This window comes from Corvus brachyrhynchos, unplaced genomic scaffold, assembly GCF_000691975.1.
Source record: "Corvus brachyrhynchos isolate BGI_N302 unplaced genomic scaffold, ASM69197v1 scaffold53, whole genome shotgun sequence".
NCBI classification, from domain to species: domain Eukaryota; kingdom Metazoa; phylum Chordata; class Aves; order Passeriformes; family Corvidae; genus Corvus; species Corvus brachyrhynchos.
In genome coordinates, this window is record NW_008237681.1 from 2450662 (window position 1) to 2467988 (window position 17327).

Below are 17327 nucleotides of genomic sequence, written 5' to 3' on the forward strand. Positions count from 1 at the left end.
AGCACACACTCTTTAACCAGGGCATTTTTAAGTTTTCCTCTGGAGACCTACTGGAGCTGAGTGGGAGAGCTTTTAAAGTTCTTCCCAGAAATCCTAAAGCACACCTCTTCCTAAAGCGATCCTATAGCATCCATCATGAGGTACAGACCGATTTGGTCCAGTGCAGGAATCTAACATTCCAGGACAGACCAGTGTGCTGGCAAATGAACCTGGCTATCAGCCAGCAAACCCTGGCTCAGTGTGTGAACTGCAATACTTCCTCTTTAATCTGTTTCTAAAGAAGACAGTGTTGTTCCAGACCAGGAACAAATCTTTCAGTACAGAAATGAGAATGTCCCAGTGATCTGGTGACCAGGTACAAGTTCTTTCTAGGAGCCCTGTAAAATTAGTGGATCTAAATATTAAATACAGCTAAGGTTTTCAGTAAGCGTGATTACTTCAGGCAAGGTGACCCTTGGGAGTGAGATCTTTTGTGTCAGTCTGTTTCCCGGCAGAAAGGCACTCACATTCCAAACACAACCATCACAACCAATCATTGCCAGTCAGAGGAGAAACAAAGACTAATTAATTGAATAAAGACCAAATTATTCGCTCCCATTATAAGCATGACATTGGCAAGAATCCCCAATGCATCCAGCAGTAACTTCACCTAGTCTGTTGGATATTGCAGCTGCCTCTAGGGGAGCATGTTCTATTATTTTCAAGGGCTTCAGCAATTGTTATTCTGAACACTCTTTTCCACACACATTTCAGCAACGTAAAACAGAACAAAGGTGTCCTCTACCTTCTTTCCACTTTACGTTGCTGAATTACAAAGAGAATGTCTCTGAAGCAGATGTGAATAGAGAAATTACTACTCCTGGACTTCGTTGCTCTGTTAGACTCCCCGTAAAATTTCTTAGCAGTCTCAGGAATCTGCTTTTCTTGGAACTTCTGGCTATCTTTTTTTTTAATTCTAAATTTATCTGAATCCTTCTCTCCCTGTTATTGAAGAAATTCAGCGAGAGCTAGTTCTATAAATTCCACCCCCACATAGTCTGCTAAGAAGGGCGTGTGCAATGAGTAATTTGCCTACATTAATGTGAAAAAATGAACTGACAAAAACTGATTTGCATCCATGACAAAGGTTATTATTCCCTTTTTTTCCGAAAAAGGGAAACAGAGGCAACTCCCTTATGTTCTGATACAAAGAGTGAAAATCAGTAACATCCCCCATCTAGCCCTTAAATTAAAGGTATGCTTAAGACTACTCTTTTCTAAACCAAAGGATGACTTACAGGATGTAGATCACACTCAGTTTTACCCACTTATGCACAGCTCTGGCCTTCACTTTCCATCCAAGAGAGGAGTCATTCTATCCATTGATGTTTCAACAGACAAAGCTGAGACAAGCCTATCAGTGGGGTGAGTTAACTGATGTAAGTATCTAAGTAATTTTTAATGTGTAAGAAATGGATGGCTAAGGGGCAAGGACCAGGCTGGCTGCAGAAACACCATTTGGTGTGTTGCTGCCAGCAGCATTTCTGTTTATCCATTCTGAGCTGGTTGCAGATCGGGTTTTGTTAGATCAGGATGAGCAAAGTACAATCTTGGTTTTACTGCGCTGGCCTCCTGCACACATCCAAGGGCTTCAGGATGTTCACCAAGTGTGGAGAATTTGGCTGGTCCCAATAGGAACAATTATGGAGGTGGTTGAACCTGCTGGTTCTGCTATCCAAATGATATCCAATTCTCTCAAGAGCCAAGAATATTGCCACATATGATTTAAGAAATTCCCTGAACATTCCTAAGTGATTAAAAAAAATTCACATTAAATAAGGATAAATGATATCAAGCTACATGTAAGCCTCCCTAGGCCAGATACCATTCTTGGAAAAAGAAGTCCTCAGGAAAAAAAAAGAAATTATAATACTCATATAAAAATAATTAAATTGCAGATAGAATTATTGTTTTCTGACCCTCTTTCAGAACTTATTGTATACAAATATTCTACATCAAGCCAAATGTCAGCAATCTATCTTCTTCTTTCTATCCTTCCTTCCTTCCTTCCTTCCTTCCTTCCTTCCTTCCTTCCTTCCCTCTTCCATCAAACTCAAAACACCATGAAAATTGACTCTTAAATGAATTCCTAGAATACATTTTATTTCTTGTTTCAGCCCAGAGACTGCTTGATGGCATTCTGAACTCCAGGAAACAGTCCATTAGGCATGGAACAACTGACCGCTGCTCAGACCAGTAACATTTAACACCAAAATCTTGACAGTGACAAAAAGAGGAAACTACAAAATTATATTAACTATCACATGGATGTCCAGCTATTCAGCATCTGATTTGCTTAATAGCACTCTAGGAGAACTACAAGACCCACATTAAAAAATATTTCTCTCTTTTTCAATTAGAGTTCCTCATTTGCATTTCTTCTGCTCCTCATGAGCATAGGTCTTTTCTCAATCCTTTTTATTGCTATTTTATTTCACTTCATTCCTATTATATTTTGTCAGAGACCTTGGGCTGCAATAGCTACCAGTTTGATATACCTGTATATTAGCTGTCATACTAAAATTATTGTGCCTCCTACACAGAGGTACTGGCTATAAGCAATTGATATTGGCATATTTCTCTACAGTTCAATAACTGCAGGTAGGAAATTGGCCTTCTACCAAGTTAAAATTAATCATCATTGTTACAAAATTTGGAGTGGTGTCTACTGCCTAAGTAGAAACTATTTCACATTTTGCTTAGGTTATAAAACTGCCTTCATCCTAGTTTTTTCATTACTGTTGCTAGTTTTAGAAAACAAACAGGAGTCCATATTAAAAAGTAAAAAGTAAAAAAATAAAAGGAACTAGAAGTATATTCCTAAAACTATAATAGATACAGAATTACTATTACAAATCTAAGATGGTTAAACTTAAAAGCCTATATGATATTGCTGGAAATATCCAGATGGAAGAAATATTTTCACTCTGGTCTTAGCTGGGATAAATGTTAATTCTAGCTTCAATTTCCTGTGTTGTGAAAGCTAGCTAGTGAGTATGGGCCAACATTGCTACAGAATCCAAATCTCGAGGGTAGTTACTCTCCCCACATCATGAGAGATAGCGAAGTTTGACTGTGTCCAGATGATCAGCAGAAGCCCTGTGAGACTTTCCCAAACTCACAGTGCTACTTAAAGATCAAATGGCATTTTGTTCCAGGTGAAATGTGATCTGCATAATTGAAAATGAAGGAAGTTAAGAATATTTATCAATTAAGCTGCACAGAGAGCCTCTGACAGAAAAAGGATGTACTCTACGTATTTCAAGTACCATGCAACCACGTTTGTCCATTTTTACTGCTACAGAAGAAGCTGGTGTATTTTCACAAGACATTGCTCAAAGACAATCAGGGAAATTCAGAGAGATTAGGATTTTTACATGCCCTTAAAAGCACTTATAATTTCCATTCTGCAGTATAGTCCACTGTATCTGCTGAATTTGAAATGCTGTGCTTCTCTTCGAAACATGCACTTCTATAAACCAAGGTTTATACATTCCAAAGAATGGAATTAATTCAACATTTGGGATGTTTATTGCTTTAAGATGATACTTACCTCCATGATTCAAACTGAAAAAATATAGCCCAAGTTGTTTTTTTCCTTTTTCAGAAAGCAAAAGCTAGTGGTTATGTATTATTTACATAAATTAGGAAAGGATGTAAAAGAGTGAAGATGGAAGAAGAAAGGGGGGAGAGAAAAAGTCATCAATTCATTATACATTCTTTTCATTCTCTGATACAGCAACATCTACTTTCTTCTTCAGAATAGGAGGAACATTTGCCAGTCTAAATCCTACAGTGTGGGGGGAAAAAAGAGTATTTAGAAACCTTTTCTCAGAAATTGTCCAAGGTAGCAATGCTCCACATAGTCCTCAAAAACTCAAATGCCTCCTCTCCCAATTATACTCTAATAGAAGACCGCATATAGCTGAAAATAAACATACATTTAATTTTTTTTCTGACATCAACAATCACTGTAAAGCTTTACTAAATAAAAAAGCATATGTTAAACAACAGATAGCAAAATTAATCCTTTTGCAAACTTATACCAGTTGTTTTCCACACTACCTGAAAAGCCCTTCACCTCTGAGATGCTGCCCTGCTTTGCTTTGCAAAAATCCACCTTCTAGAACGTTCCAACCACATTTTAAAATCAATAGAGCTTCTCATGTTTCTTATCACAGAGACTTTCCTCTTTATTTCAACAAACATACTCCACCATTCCCCTGTCCTTAAAGTCTGCTTTTGAAGTCATTAAAACACAAAAGGAAAGACAAATTAGGTCACAGAACTGGGAGCGAACCCCCTGGATGCTTTTGTACCAACTGTTTTCTCATGCCCCATCTGGTCACAAAACTCAAAAGGCTGGCCTCACAAAGATGCCACCCCAAACCCTCTGACAGCACCAAGGGACTTGGCACAGATCCCTAGCATGGATGGCTCTGGCTGTCAGGCATGGTGGGAAGGGTGATGGGACAAGGCTGGTCCTCAAACCCAAGGTTTTGCTGTACACATTTCCCACTCATGGCTTGAGAAATCATGAAATATGATACAGAGTATATTCAGAGTGTCCATGCTAGAGAAAGGCAAACGATCATCAGCTGGTAAGCAGGAAATCATGCTGACTTGCATCTAAAGATAATTTTTGTGTTAGTTAACTTTTTGTTCAAAAGGATGCCATAGATGCCTTGGAATAACTATAGCTTAGTGTATACCTATTGTTGATTTCTATTATCATATTTGAAAACTGTGAATCCCATTTTTACTGAAAATAAAAGGTTTTGCTCAGGGTTTCTTTCAAGATTTAACTGGATTTAATTTGAAATAATTTAGGAACTAGCAAGACATTATTCTATGAATTCTTTCATTAGCCAAAAATACGCTGTATACCAAAGTAAAAAACTTCTTCACACTGAACTAAAGTGATCTGCAGTAAACTAACATGAGGAATATTTCTCTCTACACTTGCAGAACAAGCTACAGAAGTCTGAAATGAAATGAGGTTCATAATTTAAAAGAACTGCTTCTGGGACAGACAGTAATTAATGCCAACCAGTGGCTTGACCTCTGTAAGATTTCAGCAAGCATATGCTGTTTCCTTTTTTTTATAACACGTTTTTATTAGGTTCCTTTAAGTAAATGAGTTCAGGTAAGTTACCATAATTCTAATTTTTGTTTCAAATGCATTTATTTCTAAAAACATTAGATTTAGTTAAAATCTTTTCTTCAAATCTAAACAATATTTTAACCAGCTGGAAAGTAGGTTGGCAGAAGAAGACCCAGTGGTCCTGATGGACCAGATGCCTTTGCAGCAAGGAAGACCAAAAGCATCGTGGGCTCCATCAGGAAGCGCAGCAACAGCAGAAGCTCATAGGAGATGATCCTTCCCCCACACATCAGAGACATATCTGCAGAGCTGGGTTCAGTCCTGGGCTCCCCAGTACATGAGAAATGTTCATACTGGAGTAAGTCCAGTGAAGAGTCACAAAGATGATAAAGGACCTGGGGCATCTGACATGGAAGGAGAGGATGAGGGAGCCAGGACTTTTCAGCCTAGATGAGACAGGTTCCTGTGAGGTCTTATCAACATGTATGAATACCTGAGGAGGGAATGAAGAAGAGGGAGCCAGACTCTTCTCAGTAGTGTCCACTGAAAGGATAAGAGGCAATGGGTACAAATTTAAATACGGGAAATTCTATTTAAATGTGAGAAACTTCTTACAGTGAGAGTGACCAAGCAGTGGCACAGGTTGCCTAGAGAGGCTGTGGAGTCTCCATCCCAAGAGATACTCAAAACCCAGCAAGACATGGCCTTGAGCAACCTGCTCTAGCTGGCCCTGCTTGGAGAAGTGGGGCTGGACTAGGCAATCTCCAGAAGTGCCTTCCAGCCTCAGCCACTCTCTGATCCTGCCTGGAGCATTTGGCTCTCACAAGTGTGTTGCACCACTTGAGAAGTAGGCTTCGAAATAAACACTCTACCAGCATCTCCAAGTTTTGCTTATCAGATGGTAAGTAACTCTGGACTTGTAAGTCTAAATATGAAGCTTTTAAAATCCAGACTGTGGATGCTTACCTCTCTCGATTATTGAAGATGAAAATAGCATTTTAAGGGAAAGCATTGTTTTAATACATTGGTCAATTTGCCCACTTAGTAGTTTAGCAACACAGATCTACTTTCCTTTTATATTTGCAGCTACCATAATAAAGCAGTAATTAGCAGTAAGTAGTCCCTGATCAGCTGAGTGGGGTATGTGATAAAAAGAGATGATTCCAAGAAAGTACATAAAAGTGAAAACTTTATAAACATGACAGGGGTTAAACTTGGGCTCTATTAATTTTTTTAAAAAGCTGGATTCCCTACAGGGTACACTACTACTGCATCTAGGTGTCTTAAAATCATCCATAATCAAAACACATAAAATAATTCTTGTCACAAGGCTTTCATGGTTTAAAGGATACCTGCACCAGATGATTAAATTGCAGTGGGCTGAAGAGAGGAGAAATATCTTTTAATCATTTCAATTTCAGATTTATTTTTCTCTGTGACAGTATCATCTATCTTTTCATGGTTGGCACACTACAGCTTGCACCCAATACTCCTGGGCCATGATCTCTGCTGTCAAGAGGGAAAAGGAGGCACCTCTGTCGCAGTATTAATTACAGGTCTGCAGCTATGTAACAAGACTGGGTGAGTTTAGTTAGACTGTACTTCCAGTCCACAATAATGCAACACTATCAAGTCTTCCCTTATTCTGCCCGGAATCACAACTACCTGAAAAAATACCATCTCCCGAAGAAGCTTGCTGGATGATTGCCTCCACATTCACCGCCTGCCTGCTAGCTCTCTCCTGGAGTCTGAATTCTTTAAATCAATTTCTTTTTGCATATAATTTGCAGAGGGTGTTGTTGGATTTTATATTCTGCCTTTTATATTGTATTCAATCCAGATCCTCATTCATTGTACTGCCACTGTTAATTAAAATAAGGTGAGAGATTTGTTGGTATTTTCCCTGACAGCAAACTCCCATAGTCTCTCTTGCTTGTATGCTTTCACATTTTGCCTTTGGTAATATATCATTTTACTTTCAGGCTTATTATTCATTAATCTGTTCTGGGCTGCACTGTTCTGTATGAACTCAGCTTCTGAAATAGTCTTAATCATTCTCCAACTGCATTTTTCACATCAGCCTCTTTAACTTTCTATTCAGTAAAGACAGCAAATGCAAAAATTATGCTGTTCAATATCAGCATTCCGACCATTTGTGTAAATAATGAGGTTTTAGGGTACAGCTCAGCCTCATGATAGTCCATTAGTAAGCTCATTCCAGAATGAAATTTACTTACAAGTGCAGCTACTTTTTATGTCATTTATTTTAAATCTAGCAAGTTACTTCCCCTCCACTTACACAGGTCAAAGGCAAAGACTGACAATTTCAAAAAGAACACTGGTGAAAAGCCTTTTAATGAACTAACCCACCAATGGGAATATCAAACTTCACCCACATTTGCACTATCAATCAAGCCACTATTTGGCTAAGATGCTTCTGGTGCCAGAAGGAATAGACTAAGTCCTTTATTTTTTCTTTGCAAAACTACATCCTCATCAATATGTTAGCTTTAGGTATAGTGTTCCTGTTCTCTCAGATTTATTTCTTGAAGACATTTTTTTTTCTAAGAGATCTTATTTAACAAATTTTGCTAGTTCTACTTTTCCATTTTGGCAGAAAAACCACATACTTCCCAAGATACTTATTCCTTTCTGTATAACTATTTTTCAAATCTTCAGTGCCATACTTGAATATCTACCTTACTATGCTTGAACAAAATTTCAGAGCAAAACAGGTCATGACCTACTAATTCTATCCCTGTGCCACATGGAAGATGTACAGGTCATGCTGTATGCATCCTTCACTGTAACCCCATGGCTAATGAGGAAACACAACAAATGGAAATGAATAAAGACAAAAAGAAAATGAACCAGTGCCCGACATGAATGTCTATATTATTGTCCCCTGAATATCACCTGTGTGGAAGAATGTACATAAACCTATGATATTTGAGACAATTTACCGTGAGAAAAAAAGCAGAATTCTATATGGAGTGGGTAACAAAGGGGAGCTCAGTCATAAACCACGTATCACCATGCAGTTAATTCATCAACTGTGGAGTCCTAGCTTGTTAGCCAGCCTCTCTTTTGTATAAACGCTTCCAAACAATTTCTTTGTCATATGCATAGAAAAATTTATTCTAACGTAGTTTGACCATGTCTCCTGCTCTAGTCAAGAACAAAAGCTTCTTCATCACACAAAGAACAGATCTTTTATTTATTTTTATTAAAATGAGTAAAAGAAGTTCCCTCTTTCTGAAAGAATTACTGGTGTAAATGTTAGGCTGAATAAAGTTCTTATGTATCAAATGAGCAACTCTCAAAGCTGAGAAAAGATTACAGTACACACCAGGGATAGAAGTACAGAAAACCATCGTTGGTGCCATTTTTTCACAACATTCTTAGCGTAAGTTAAACACTTGCAAAGCACAGAGTTGCATTAGTGCCACCAAAGCCAAATGAATTTGTGAGTGCTATACGCCGTTTGTCAGTTTTCCACTCCTGAGCTGTCAATGGAACATAATTGAGATCAAACTCTGCCTCTGTTTTCTGTAAGTTTAGAGTAGGTGGCAAAATTCCATGGTAGCAGGACAGTGCAGTAAAAGCTGCTTCAATAGCTCCTGCAGCCCCCAAGAGATGTCCCGTTGCTCCTTTTGTTGAGGAAACTGCAATATTACGTGAGTGATCTTTAAAAAGTCTCTTGATTGCTTGATTCTCAGCAGCATCTCCTAGAGGTGTAGAAGTTGCATGTGCATTGACATATGTTACATCTTCAGGTTTGATCCCAGAATCTTTTATTGCTGCAGACATGCACCTAAGGAAAGAAAGACAAGAGAATGCTGATTTGCCCAATATATTTTTGTCAAATGTACAAACCAAAAGAAAAAGTATAGGTTGTTTTTAAAATGTTTATCAAGTGTGAAAATCTGCTCTAGCAGAGATGTAAATGACAAGAGGCTAACTCATCTAAGCACATTAGCATCTACATTAGGTACCAGAGGAAGAGAAAAGTGAGGCCCACTATAAAATCAGACTTGCTCTTAAAAATTCTACAACACAACTAGGAAAAATACAAAGAAGAAGATATGACAGTCAATCTCTACAGACTACATTAATGTATCGAACACCCTTTTCAATGTAAAATTTGAAAATGTTTGAGAGAGAAATAACTACCGATATTATTAGAAAAATTTAGATATGCTCTCCCCAACAAAAATACTGAGAAATGAAAGAAAACATCTGCAGTCATTCTCCACATGAGCTTCTTTTGCATGCTTTCCAGAGACTAGAAAGTGTCAAGGAGATAGCACAAATTCCTATATTTCATTTTATAATGAAATTTACTGAAAGTCACACTCTTTTACCCTGACATGGTATGTTTCATTTGACTCCTGATGACTTGTGCACTGTGACTGCATCTATAAAACATGCTTTTTTATTAAAACCATGGAAGGATCAACACAGTTCCATATTGCGATTTTCTCATAGATTTCCCTCAAAGAAGATGAATCAGACATCTCTCCTTGCACATAACAACTTAACATAGCACCTATGAGTAAAAGACCACTGACTCTTTTGAAATTTATGAAAAATAAGGAAGTAAAAGGAAGCTCAAAAAAGGATAGTACAGGTTTCTGGACAAATTTAAATGTCTCTACTACGGCCTTCTACCCTTAGAAGCATCCAGCTTAGCTTAGGGTGGAGACCACTGACGCTCACTGTCACTAGATAATGAGCCAGTATTCAGGTAAAGAGGTTACTGATAACTATGAGATACATTAATTTAGTTAAATACATTATCTGCAATGAACATATTCACTTAAGAAGATACCAGATTACTTGTGTAGGACACTCTTTATATCCACACTTCTGAGTCTGGCTTTGCCTCTCCTTTCCTGCTGGTTTATTCCAACATACATATTTAGCCTCCAACAGAAGTAGTTATTAGAAGATGACAAAAAATATATTCCTCTGATTTTTTTTGATGTGGCAAATAAAATTCCTACAGAAAAGTAAGATAAGCACATATATTCCAGATTTAATCCACATACCACTGCAGGAACAAAATACTGGCTTGAAGACAGTATTAAAATGTATTATCTCATCTCAAGAGTGGAAAAGCTCAACATTCCTGAGATACCCAGATTAACTTTCAACTCTTCCTACTGTGAATTTAATTTATATGCTACTGCAATCATAAAATACACAAAAATTCTATTACAATGTATTGCCATATCATCTCAAGGGTAAACAAGTCTGAAAATATGAGATAAGACACTCCTGATTACTCATCTCACACCTAAGTCTGCAAAACAATTAAATATGACTCAAAGAGCATCAATGGAAACATGGTATATTTACACTTCTAGAAAAATCTGTTAACCTTATAAAGATGCAAACACAGCTTTACAATACCATGCAGAAGTTTGATCTACTTGTGCAGTGCTATATTGAATTTTGGTACTAAATATTCACATACGTTCAGAATAAGGCAAACTAAATCTTTAGTAAAGATTCCAGTGCCGGCAATAGTACTCAGCCTACACAATGCTCACCAACTTACACATGTAATTTAGCTCACAATTTAATTAGGTCAATAATGATTAGATGAGTATCATCTACCTGTGAACTGGTTTTGATGAGATAAACAGTGATGAAGCTTTACCACCTCCCTAAACAGTACTAAAGTGTATTTCTGCTATGCCCCTTCACCAACACTCTTAGCTGCATCCAAATTAAGTATTCAGTATTCTAACAAACTACATCCTCTGAGTGCTCTACAGCTTTCATCACCTGAGATCCCTTGCAACAAAAATTCCTAGCTTTTGTAAGGGGATCTATCTTCTTGATGGACAAAGGGTGAAGGAGAACCTGGAAAGATTCTATCTCACCACAAACATCTTAAAAAGATGTTTCCATCGAGACTCATGTGAACAGCTGTATGCACCAAAGGCAAAGTGTTTTCACATAGAGAAAGTTTTCATAGCTCTATGGAAAAAGGCTCACTCTATCAAGAAATGGCCTTCACCTTACTACTAAAAAAAGAGAATTGAGGCACAATGTTACCAGAAGCTCTTTCAGTTTTCAAATTTTCAAGCTTTTGGAATATTAATTCAAGATTGAACCACCTTTCTCTATAAAAGTATACAATGACAGATACAAACACAACCACTATAACTAACATATGAAGTAGCCATTATAATCAACATAGAGTTCTTACCTGAATGCACCATCTCCCTCTGGGTTAGGTGCTGTTATGTGGCAAGCATCACCGGACAGTCCATAACCTAAAACTTCTGCATAGATCCTAGCACCTCTTTGTACGGCATGTCCATACTCTTCCAAGACCAGCACAGCAGCACCCTCTCCCATTACAAACCCCTCCCTCTGCAAATCAAACGGCCGACAGGCTGCTTTAGGGCTCGAGTTAAAACTCGTGCTGAGGGCCCGGGCTCTTGCAAATCCAGCCAAAGACAAAGGACTAATGCAAGCCTCAGTCCCTCCAGCCAGCATGACATCAGCATCACCAGCAGCAATGAATCTAAAGGAGTCTCCAACTGCATGTGCACCTGTGGTACAAGCAGTTGACACAGCATGATTTGGCCCTTTCAGTTGGTATTTAATGCTGACATGGCCTGCTGCCATATTGACTAAAATCTTGGGGACAAAAAATGGGCTGACCTTATTGTAACCCTTTGTTTTAAATAAGGCAGCTGTGTCAGAAATTTCTTCCAGTGGAACCATTCCCATCCCAATTGCCACACCAGCAGTTAAGCGATCCTGTTCAGACTGGGGAGACCAGCCGGAGTCCTTCATTGCGAGCTCTGCTGCACCAATGGCCATCACAGTGGCAGAACTCATGGATTTGATCTCTGACTTCGACACAAAGCCTTCTTCACTGAACTCACCCTCCTTGCTTCCCCTTGGCACACAAGCAGCCACTCTACACGGGATGCCTGCATATTCTTCCCCATCTAGTGATGTAATCCCACTGCCTCCTTCCAGAAGGTGCTTCCACACAAACTGAGTCCCCACACCAAGAGGGGACACTAAGCCAATACCTGTAACAACTACTTTCCTTCGACATGCAGGCAGTGACTTGCTGAAAGCCCTTCTGTGGTTTTGTAAATGTAGATTTAAATTCAGACTCCGGAGATGAAGATTTGCAATCTTTAACAGATCCTGTGAGCACTGGGAGAACATGGTGGCAATAATCAAGCACATTCCTGTAACTGGAGTGGGGTGGAGGGGGTGGGGAAAGACAAATACAACAATAAAGCAGCCATTGTGGAAAACATTCCAAGAACATTAAATTAATAACCTGCTTTATACATAACAGCCTATTTTCAACCCTGAAGAAAGGGATATAGTTTCCATGCCTGTAATGAGGAATACTATGAGTTACAGCAGATAATGGCACAGAAACACATTCACTTTAGCAATGTCTTTAGTGGGCTCTTCTAGATTAAGCTGCTGATGAATATGACTTTGCACCACTGTGGACTGTGAAGCACTCTCTGGTTTTGCTGCAAAATTTCCCCTGGAGCTTTAACCGCCAGTTGGCTGGAGGTAGAAACAATGAGCATTAACAGCTTCATTCTTCTAAGGGAAAAAGTGTGTGATCACCTGAAAGTGTATGTCCTACCATTACCAAGTTGAGGATACTGTCATCTCAACCTTCATATCAGACAGAACAGTCTGGAAACCTCAAACAGAAGTCAATAAACTCGTCTTGTTTCTGCTACCGATGTAATTACACAACTTGGACAAGACTCCTTATCTTTCCACCTCCACCTACCCTTTATCAGCCTTGGGTTATCACACTGTTAGGGGACAGTATCTCAAGTAGCTTGAGCAAGATTTACCACAGCACTACCTCCTACCACAGCACTACCTCCGTTGAAGGCAACACCACCAGACCCCGCATAACAAAAGACACAGCAAGTAATGGCAGAAGGCCTCTCCTGAGCACAAGTACTTGAGGCTGGACGAGAGGACCATGCCAAGCAGTGATGCTGCTGTACTGTGCTGTAGTTCCTTGCCTTGGCCACTGCCAGGTCCAGAGCCAGTCTGATTGCACCTATCTGACATGCTGGAGCAGGGCAGAAGCTGCAGCACAGCACTGCCAACATGTACGACACAGGCTTCAACAGGTTGCCTGCTTTTTGCCTCGTACAAAGGACAACTTGGCATCCCCAGCTCTTTGGTAAAATATACAGAGCTGTATGAGGACCATAAGGGGCTGCTGGGCTAATGCACTCCTGCTAAAACACTCAGACCTGTGGCAGTACAAGTGCACAGCAGTGTTATTAAAAAATGTCATGGAACCATGGAAAGGCCTGGGTTGAAAGGAACCCTAAAGATCATCTCATTCCAATGACCCCTGCCATGGGCAGGGACACCTTTCACTAGACCAGGCTGCAGAGACCCACATCCAGCCTGGCTAAGAACACTTCCTGGGATGGGGAATAAAAATAATAAGTAATCACAGATTATATTTTATACATATTTTATGTAATTATTAAAATTAATTATAACAAAAGTGTTTTTAAAGAAGCCTACTTTAAATTCTGAGCCAAATTTGCCATTTCAGTTTTTTAAGCCACTTAGCCTGGACTCTAGAAAAGATGTAGTGTATGTGTGTGTATATGTATATAAAAAGATATACGTAATATGTAATATTAAGTATTATATAATGTATGTTACATATATAAATATATAATTAATATTATTCTATATAAAATATAGAATATAAAACAGAGCTCTGCAGTCATATGCATAGAGTATAATGTATAACATATACGTTTTAAAGACGATATGTATGATATGCATTGCATAACATATATGTAAGATAACGTATTTTATATATATTATTACACATACATATAATAACGTATAAGATTAACATATTTTATGTGTGTACATACATCCATATATCAATATACACATACAATATGACTGCAGAGCTCTGTAAGGCAGATCGTCCAGCAGCCCCACGCAGCCTCTACTGAAATGCCGTCACCCGGTGCCGAGCCGTCCTGTCCGACCCAACAACGCCCGATACCTGCTGTGCGGGAAAACCAGGCGCAGGGTAATTTCCCCCCGTCAACAAGAGCTACCGGACACCCCCAGGAGTTTCAAGGGCAACGGCTACTTTTAAAGTTTAAACCAGGAGTCAAACCCCAGCGCCACGGCACTGCCCCACGCCGCCATTGCCAGCCCGGCCCGCCCCGCTAGGGGCAGCGTCTCCCGCCGGCCCGTGCTAAAAACCTCCGCTTCCCTGCGCCCCGGCCCTCAGCGGTACCTCCGCCGGCCGCGCTTCCCCCCCTCTCCGCGATGGTTCGCTCTGCCTCCCTCTCCCGTTCCGACGGCGCGAGGCCGCACCACTCTGCAGGCGCGGGGGGAAAGAAAGAGGTGTGCGGGTACGCGCGGCCCAGCGGCGCTTCCTCCCGCCTGGCCCCGCCCCGCGGCCGCCGGGGTAGGCGGGCGGCCAGCGTGATCGTGTAAATAGCTCAGCACCGCGGAAAATGCGGTGAAATAATTTCCTGCCCAAGCCACGTGTTTAAATCACGCAAAGGAAGAGTAAAAAAATATCCGTAAAAACCTTCAAACCAACACTCCGGTGTAGTAGTAGGCAAGATCTTACCGCCCACTACAACCCCCGGACAGCGCGTTGTAGTGCGGTGGGGGTCGTGCTCTTCTGCCAGGTAAGGAGTGACAGGACAAGAGGACAGAGCCTCAAGTTGCGCCAGAGAAGGTTAGATTAGATAATTTGTGCACTGAAAGCATTGTCAAGCATTGAAAGAGGCTGCCCAGGGAGGTGTTTGAGTCACCATTGCTGGAGGTATTTAAATGATGGTGTAGATATGGTACTTAGGGACATGGGTTTGGTGGTGGGCTTGGCAGGGCTGGATTCGATGATATTAAAGGTCTTTTCCAACCTAAATGATTCCCTGAAAGCATTTTCTTCCTCATGGATGCTGAAGTGCTGCTGGAGGAGATGGAGGTAAACAAAGACTAAACGATCACTGGCTTTACAGGAGTGTCTTACAAATACATGTACAAATATGCCAACAGCACCGGTGCAGAGAGATAACTATTTGTTTTTGCTGCTTCCAGATGCAGAAACTTTAGTGGATGACCTGAACTAAGATGAAGCCGCTATCTATGCCTGAGGATGATGTGTAGGAACAACTAAGTTAACTTAAGACAGTGGTTCCTTACTTAAAATACACGAAGACCATGGCAGAGCATAAAATGTTTGTCAAAGTCTCATCAACAGGGACATGAATTAATTACATTGTGGGTTTACCTGTTGGATGATACCTTTACATAATTTTATTATATAGCAGTAAGAAAACTGAAATAAATTTACCCCCACACAACACAGTAATGTTTATTACCTCCAATCACAGCTACTTATAAATGCAAACTGTAGCACAGCAATGAAGCACGTACTGCAGAAAAAAGGGGAAAAAAACCAGAAAGAAGAGAAATGCAATATTTAATAATGAAAAAGTAAACATTTGTGCACAATATTTTTTTAAATGAAGAGTCTGTTTTTAATTTAGAAATATAATTCCTTGGGCATTTAATGTGTTAGCAGTTTGTTGGAAGTCAGCACTTGGTTTTCTAAATTTTTCACACTGCTTTTCTATGAGCATTTCCAAAGCATCGTTTACAAATGCCATACTGAGATGCATTACATATTTATGTTACATGTATAGCAATACAGTTAATCTTTACATTTCCTAGGGTAACCAGCACTGAGAGTCACATGCCTAGATGAAACACATGAAAAGGAAGTTAAAAGCTGAAGCAGCAGGCAAGGAACATGGCATAATTTTAAATTAAAATTTTATTTCTTTGGTACCAGTTCCATCACCCTGAGGGCTGAAATAGTAACTTTTTAACTATGCTAGTAGGAATAATAAATGTAATCTCAGCAAAAGTGAATTGTCCTGTGTTAAATCTCAGCTTTTGTGAGGGATATGTACCACCATTTTTAAAAGTCATAGAAGCTGAGCTGTGACCTGTCAGAAGCAGGCAGCAGAGCCATAGGGTAATATCAGCTACGAAATCAGAAGTCAGCTTGCATTTTAAAGACCTCTCTTGCCTGGAACACCTTAAATCTTCATTCCTAATAAAGCAAATCTCCACTGGCCTTTGTGTCCAAGGTTCTTCACCACAGTTCTTTCACTAGTAGCACAAACCAGATGTCTAGAAGAAGACCAGGGTTTTTTTGCTTCCCTGGGACAGACTTCGGGTATTGCCAGGCAGGTGTCGTGGCAGGGCCAAGTCACTACGGTGCAATTCCTGCTCAGGCAACCCAGCTGAGCCTGAAGGTATGGCACCCTCAGTACTGTCAAACCAGGGCACTACAAAAGGGGATTTGTATCCTCGATGATGTTACTGCCTGCCACGGGGCTCCCGATGTTGCAAAATATGGACTAGGTAAACATTTTCTTAAGAAATTACATTCTTTGATGTTTGATCTTTGTATACTTTCAAGCCAAATCAACCAGAAAGGTTAATCAAGCTCTAAGTAATGTCCAGGTGTTAGAAAGACAAATTGCTTGTTGACAGAATTGCTTTGTTGGGGCTCCACATGTTTCAATGATCTCACACCTCAAGGGAGGTTTACAAATCTTGGGAAGAAGGATGTACCACTGACAGTGGGCACAAAGAGTGCAGAATTTATTGGACACTAGGACGTTTTGCAGAACTCCGAAGGAAGAAACTAGCAAAGGCAGCTCAGCATCTGTGTTGGAATCAGCTCTGACTGGGTAAAAGGTAATCCTGGCAGGGGGAGTTTGCAACCATCGACTCAAGAGAAAAAAATGACCATGTGGACTAATCAGCATAAGAAGTAAGGGAATCATTTAACCAGTAGAAGATAGAATGCTAATTAATAAGAGAACTGTATAACTTGTAGCCAAGGAACATTGATGCCTTTGTTTGCTAAAATATGTAAGTAGTGAAAATTTTGGTAGTCATCGTGCTGGCCTTGTGCACCCCTTTCTGCACAGATTTGTAAACAAATCAAATACCTCGACTCTGCGCGTGGATTGGCCCCTCGCACACCGGGAGAAAGAACCTACTTTGGGACACCGAGAGCCCCGTGTGACCGGCAGGTCCGGCTGCCCAGGGGGTGCGGGGTAAGGAATTAAACCCGCTCGGGCCC

The 17327-nt window shown here is 40.0% G+C and overlaps 1 protein-coding gene and 1 long non-coding RNA gene across 6 annotated transcripts; one reads left to right on the forward strand and one right to left on the reverse strand.

Moving 5' to 3' along the window:
- Positions 1-8346: 8346 nt before the first annotated feature.
- OXSM (3-oxoacyl-ACP synthase, mitochondrial) lies at positions 8347-14569 on the reverse strand. 5 transcript variants are annotated; one of them, XM_017732103.1, is made up of 3 exons: positions 14448-14569; positions 11364-12369; positions 8347-8957 (listed from the first exon to the last, which is right to left on the reverse strand). In XM_017732103.1, the coding sequence occupies exons 2-3, from the start codon at positions 12365-12367 to the stop codon at positions 8555-8557; spliced, it is 1407 nt and encodes a 468-aa protein (XP_017587592.1). In that variant the 5' UTR covers positions 12368-12369; positions 14448-14569; the 3' UTR covers positions 8347-8554. The 5 variants fall into 5 exon arrangements, with proteins under 5 accessions (XP_017587592.1, XP_017587589.1, XP_008630195.1 ...); XM_017732100.1 differs by having other exon boundaries at positions 11364-12375; positions 14448-14562; XM_008631973.2 differs by lacking the exon at positions 14448-14569 and adding an exon at positions 14208-14434.
- Positions 14570-14714: 145 nt separating this feature from the next.
- Positions 14715-16306, forward strand: LOC108446202. Its single transcript, XR_001861326.1, has 2 exons — positions 14715-14850; positions 15263-16306. It is a non-coding gene; the product is annotated as an uncharacterized LOC108446202 (long non-coding RNA).
- Positions 16307-17327: the final 1021 nt, after the last annotated feature.

Coding starts and splice junctions, on each gene's coding strand:
- OXSM (XM_017732103.1), bottom strand. CDS start 12,367: ATGTGCTTGATTATTGCCACCATGTTCTCCCAGTGCTCACAGGATCTG. Junction 8,958..11,363: donor GAGGGAGATGGTGCATTCAG/GTAAGAACTCTA, acceptor TTCTTTCCTTAG/GTGCATGTCTGCAGCAATAA.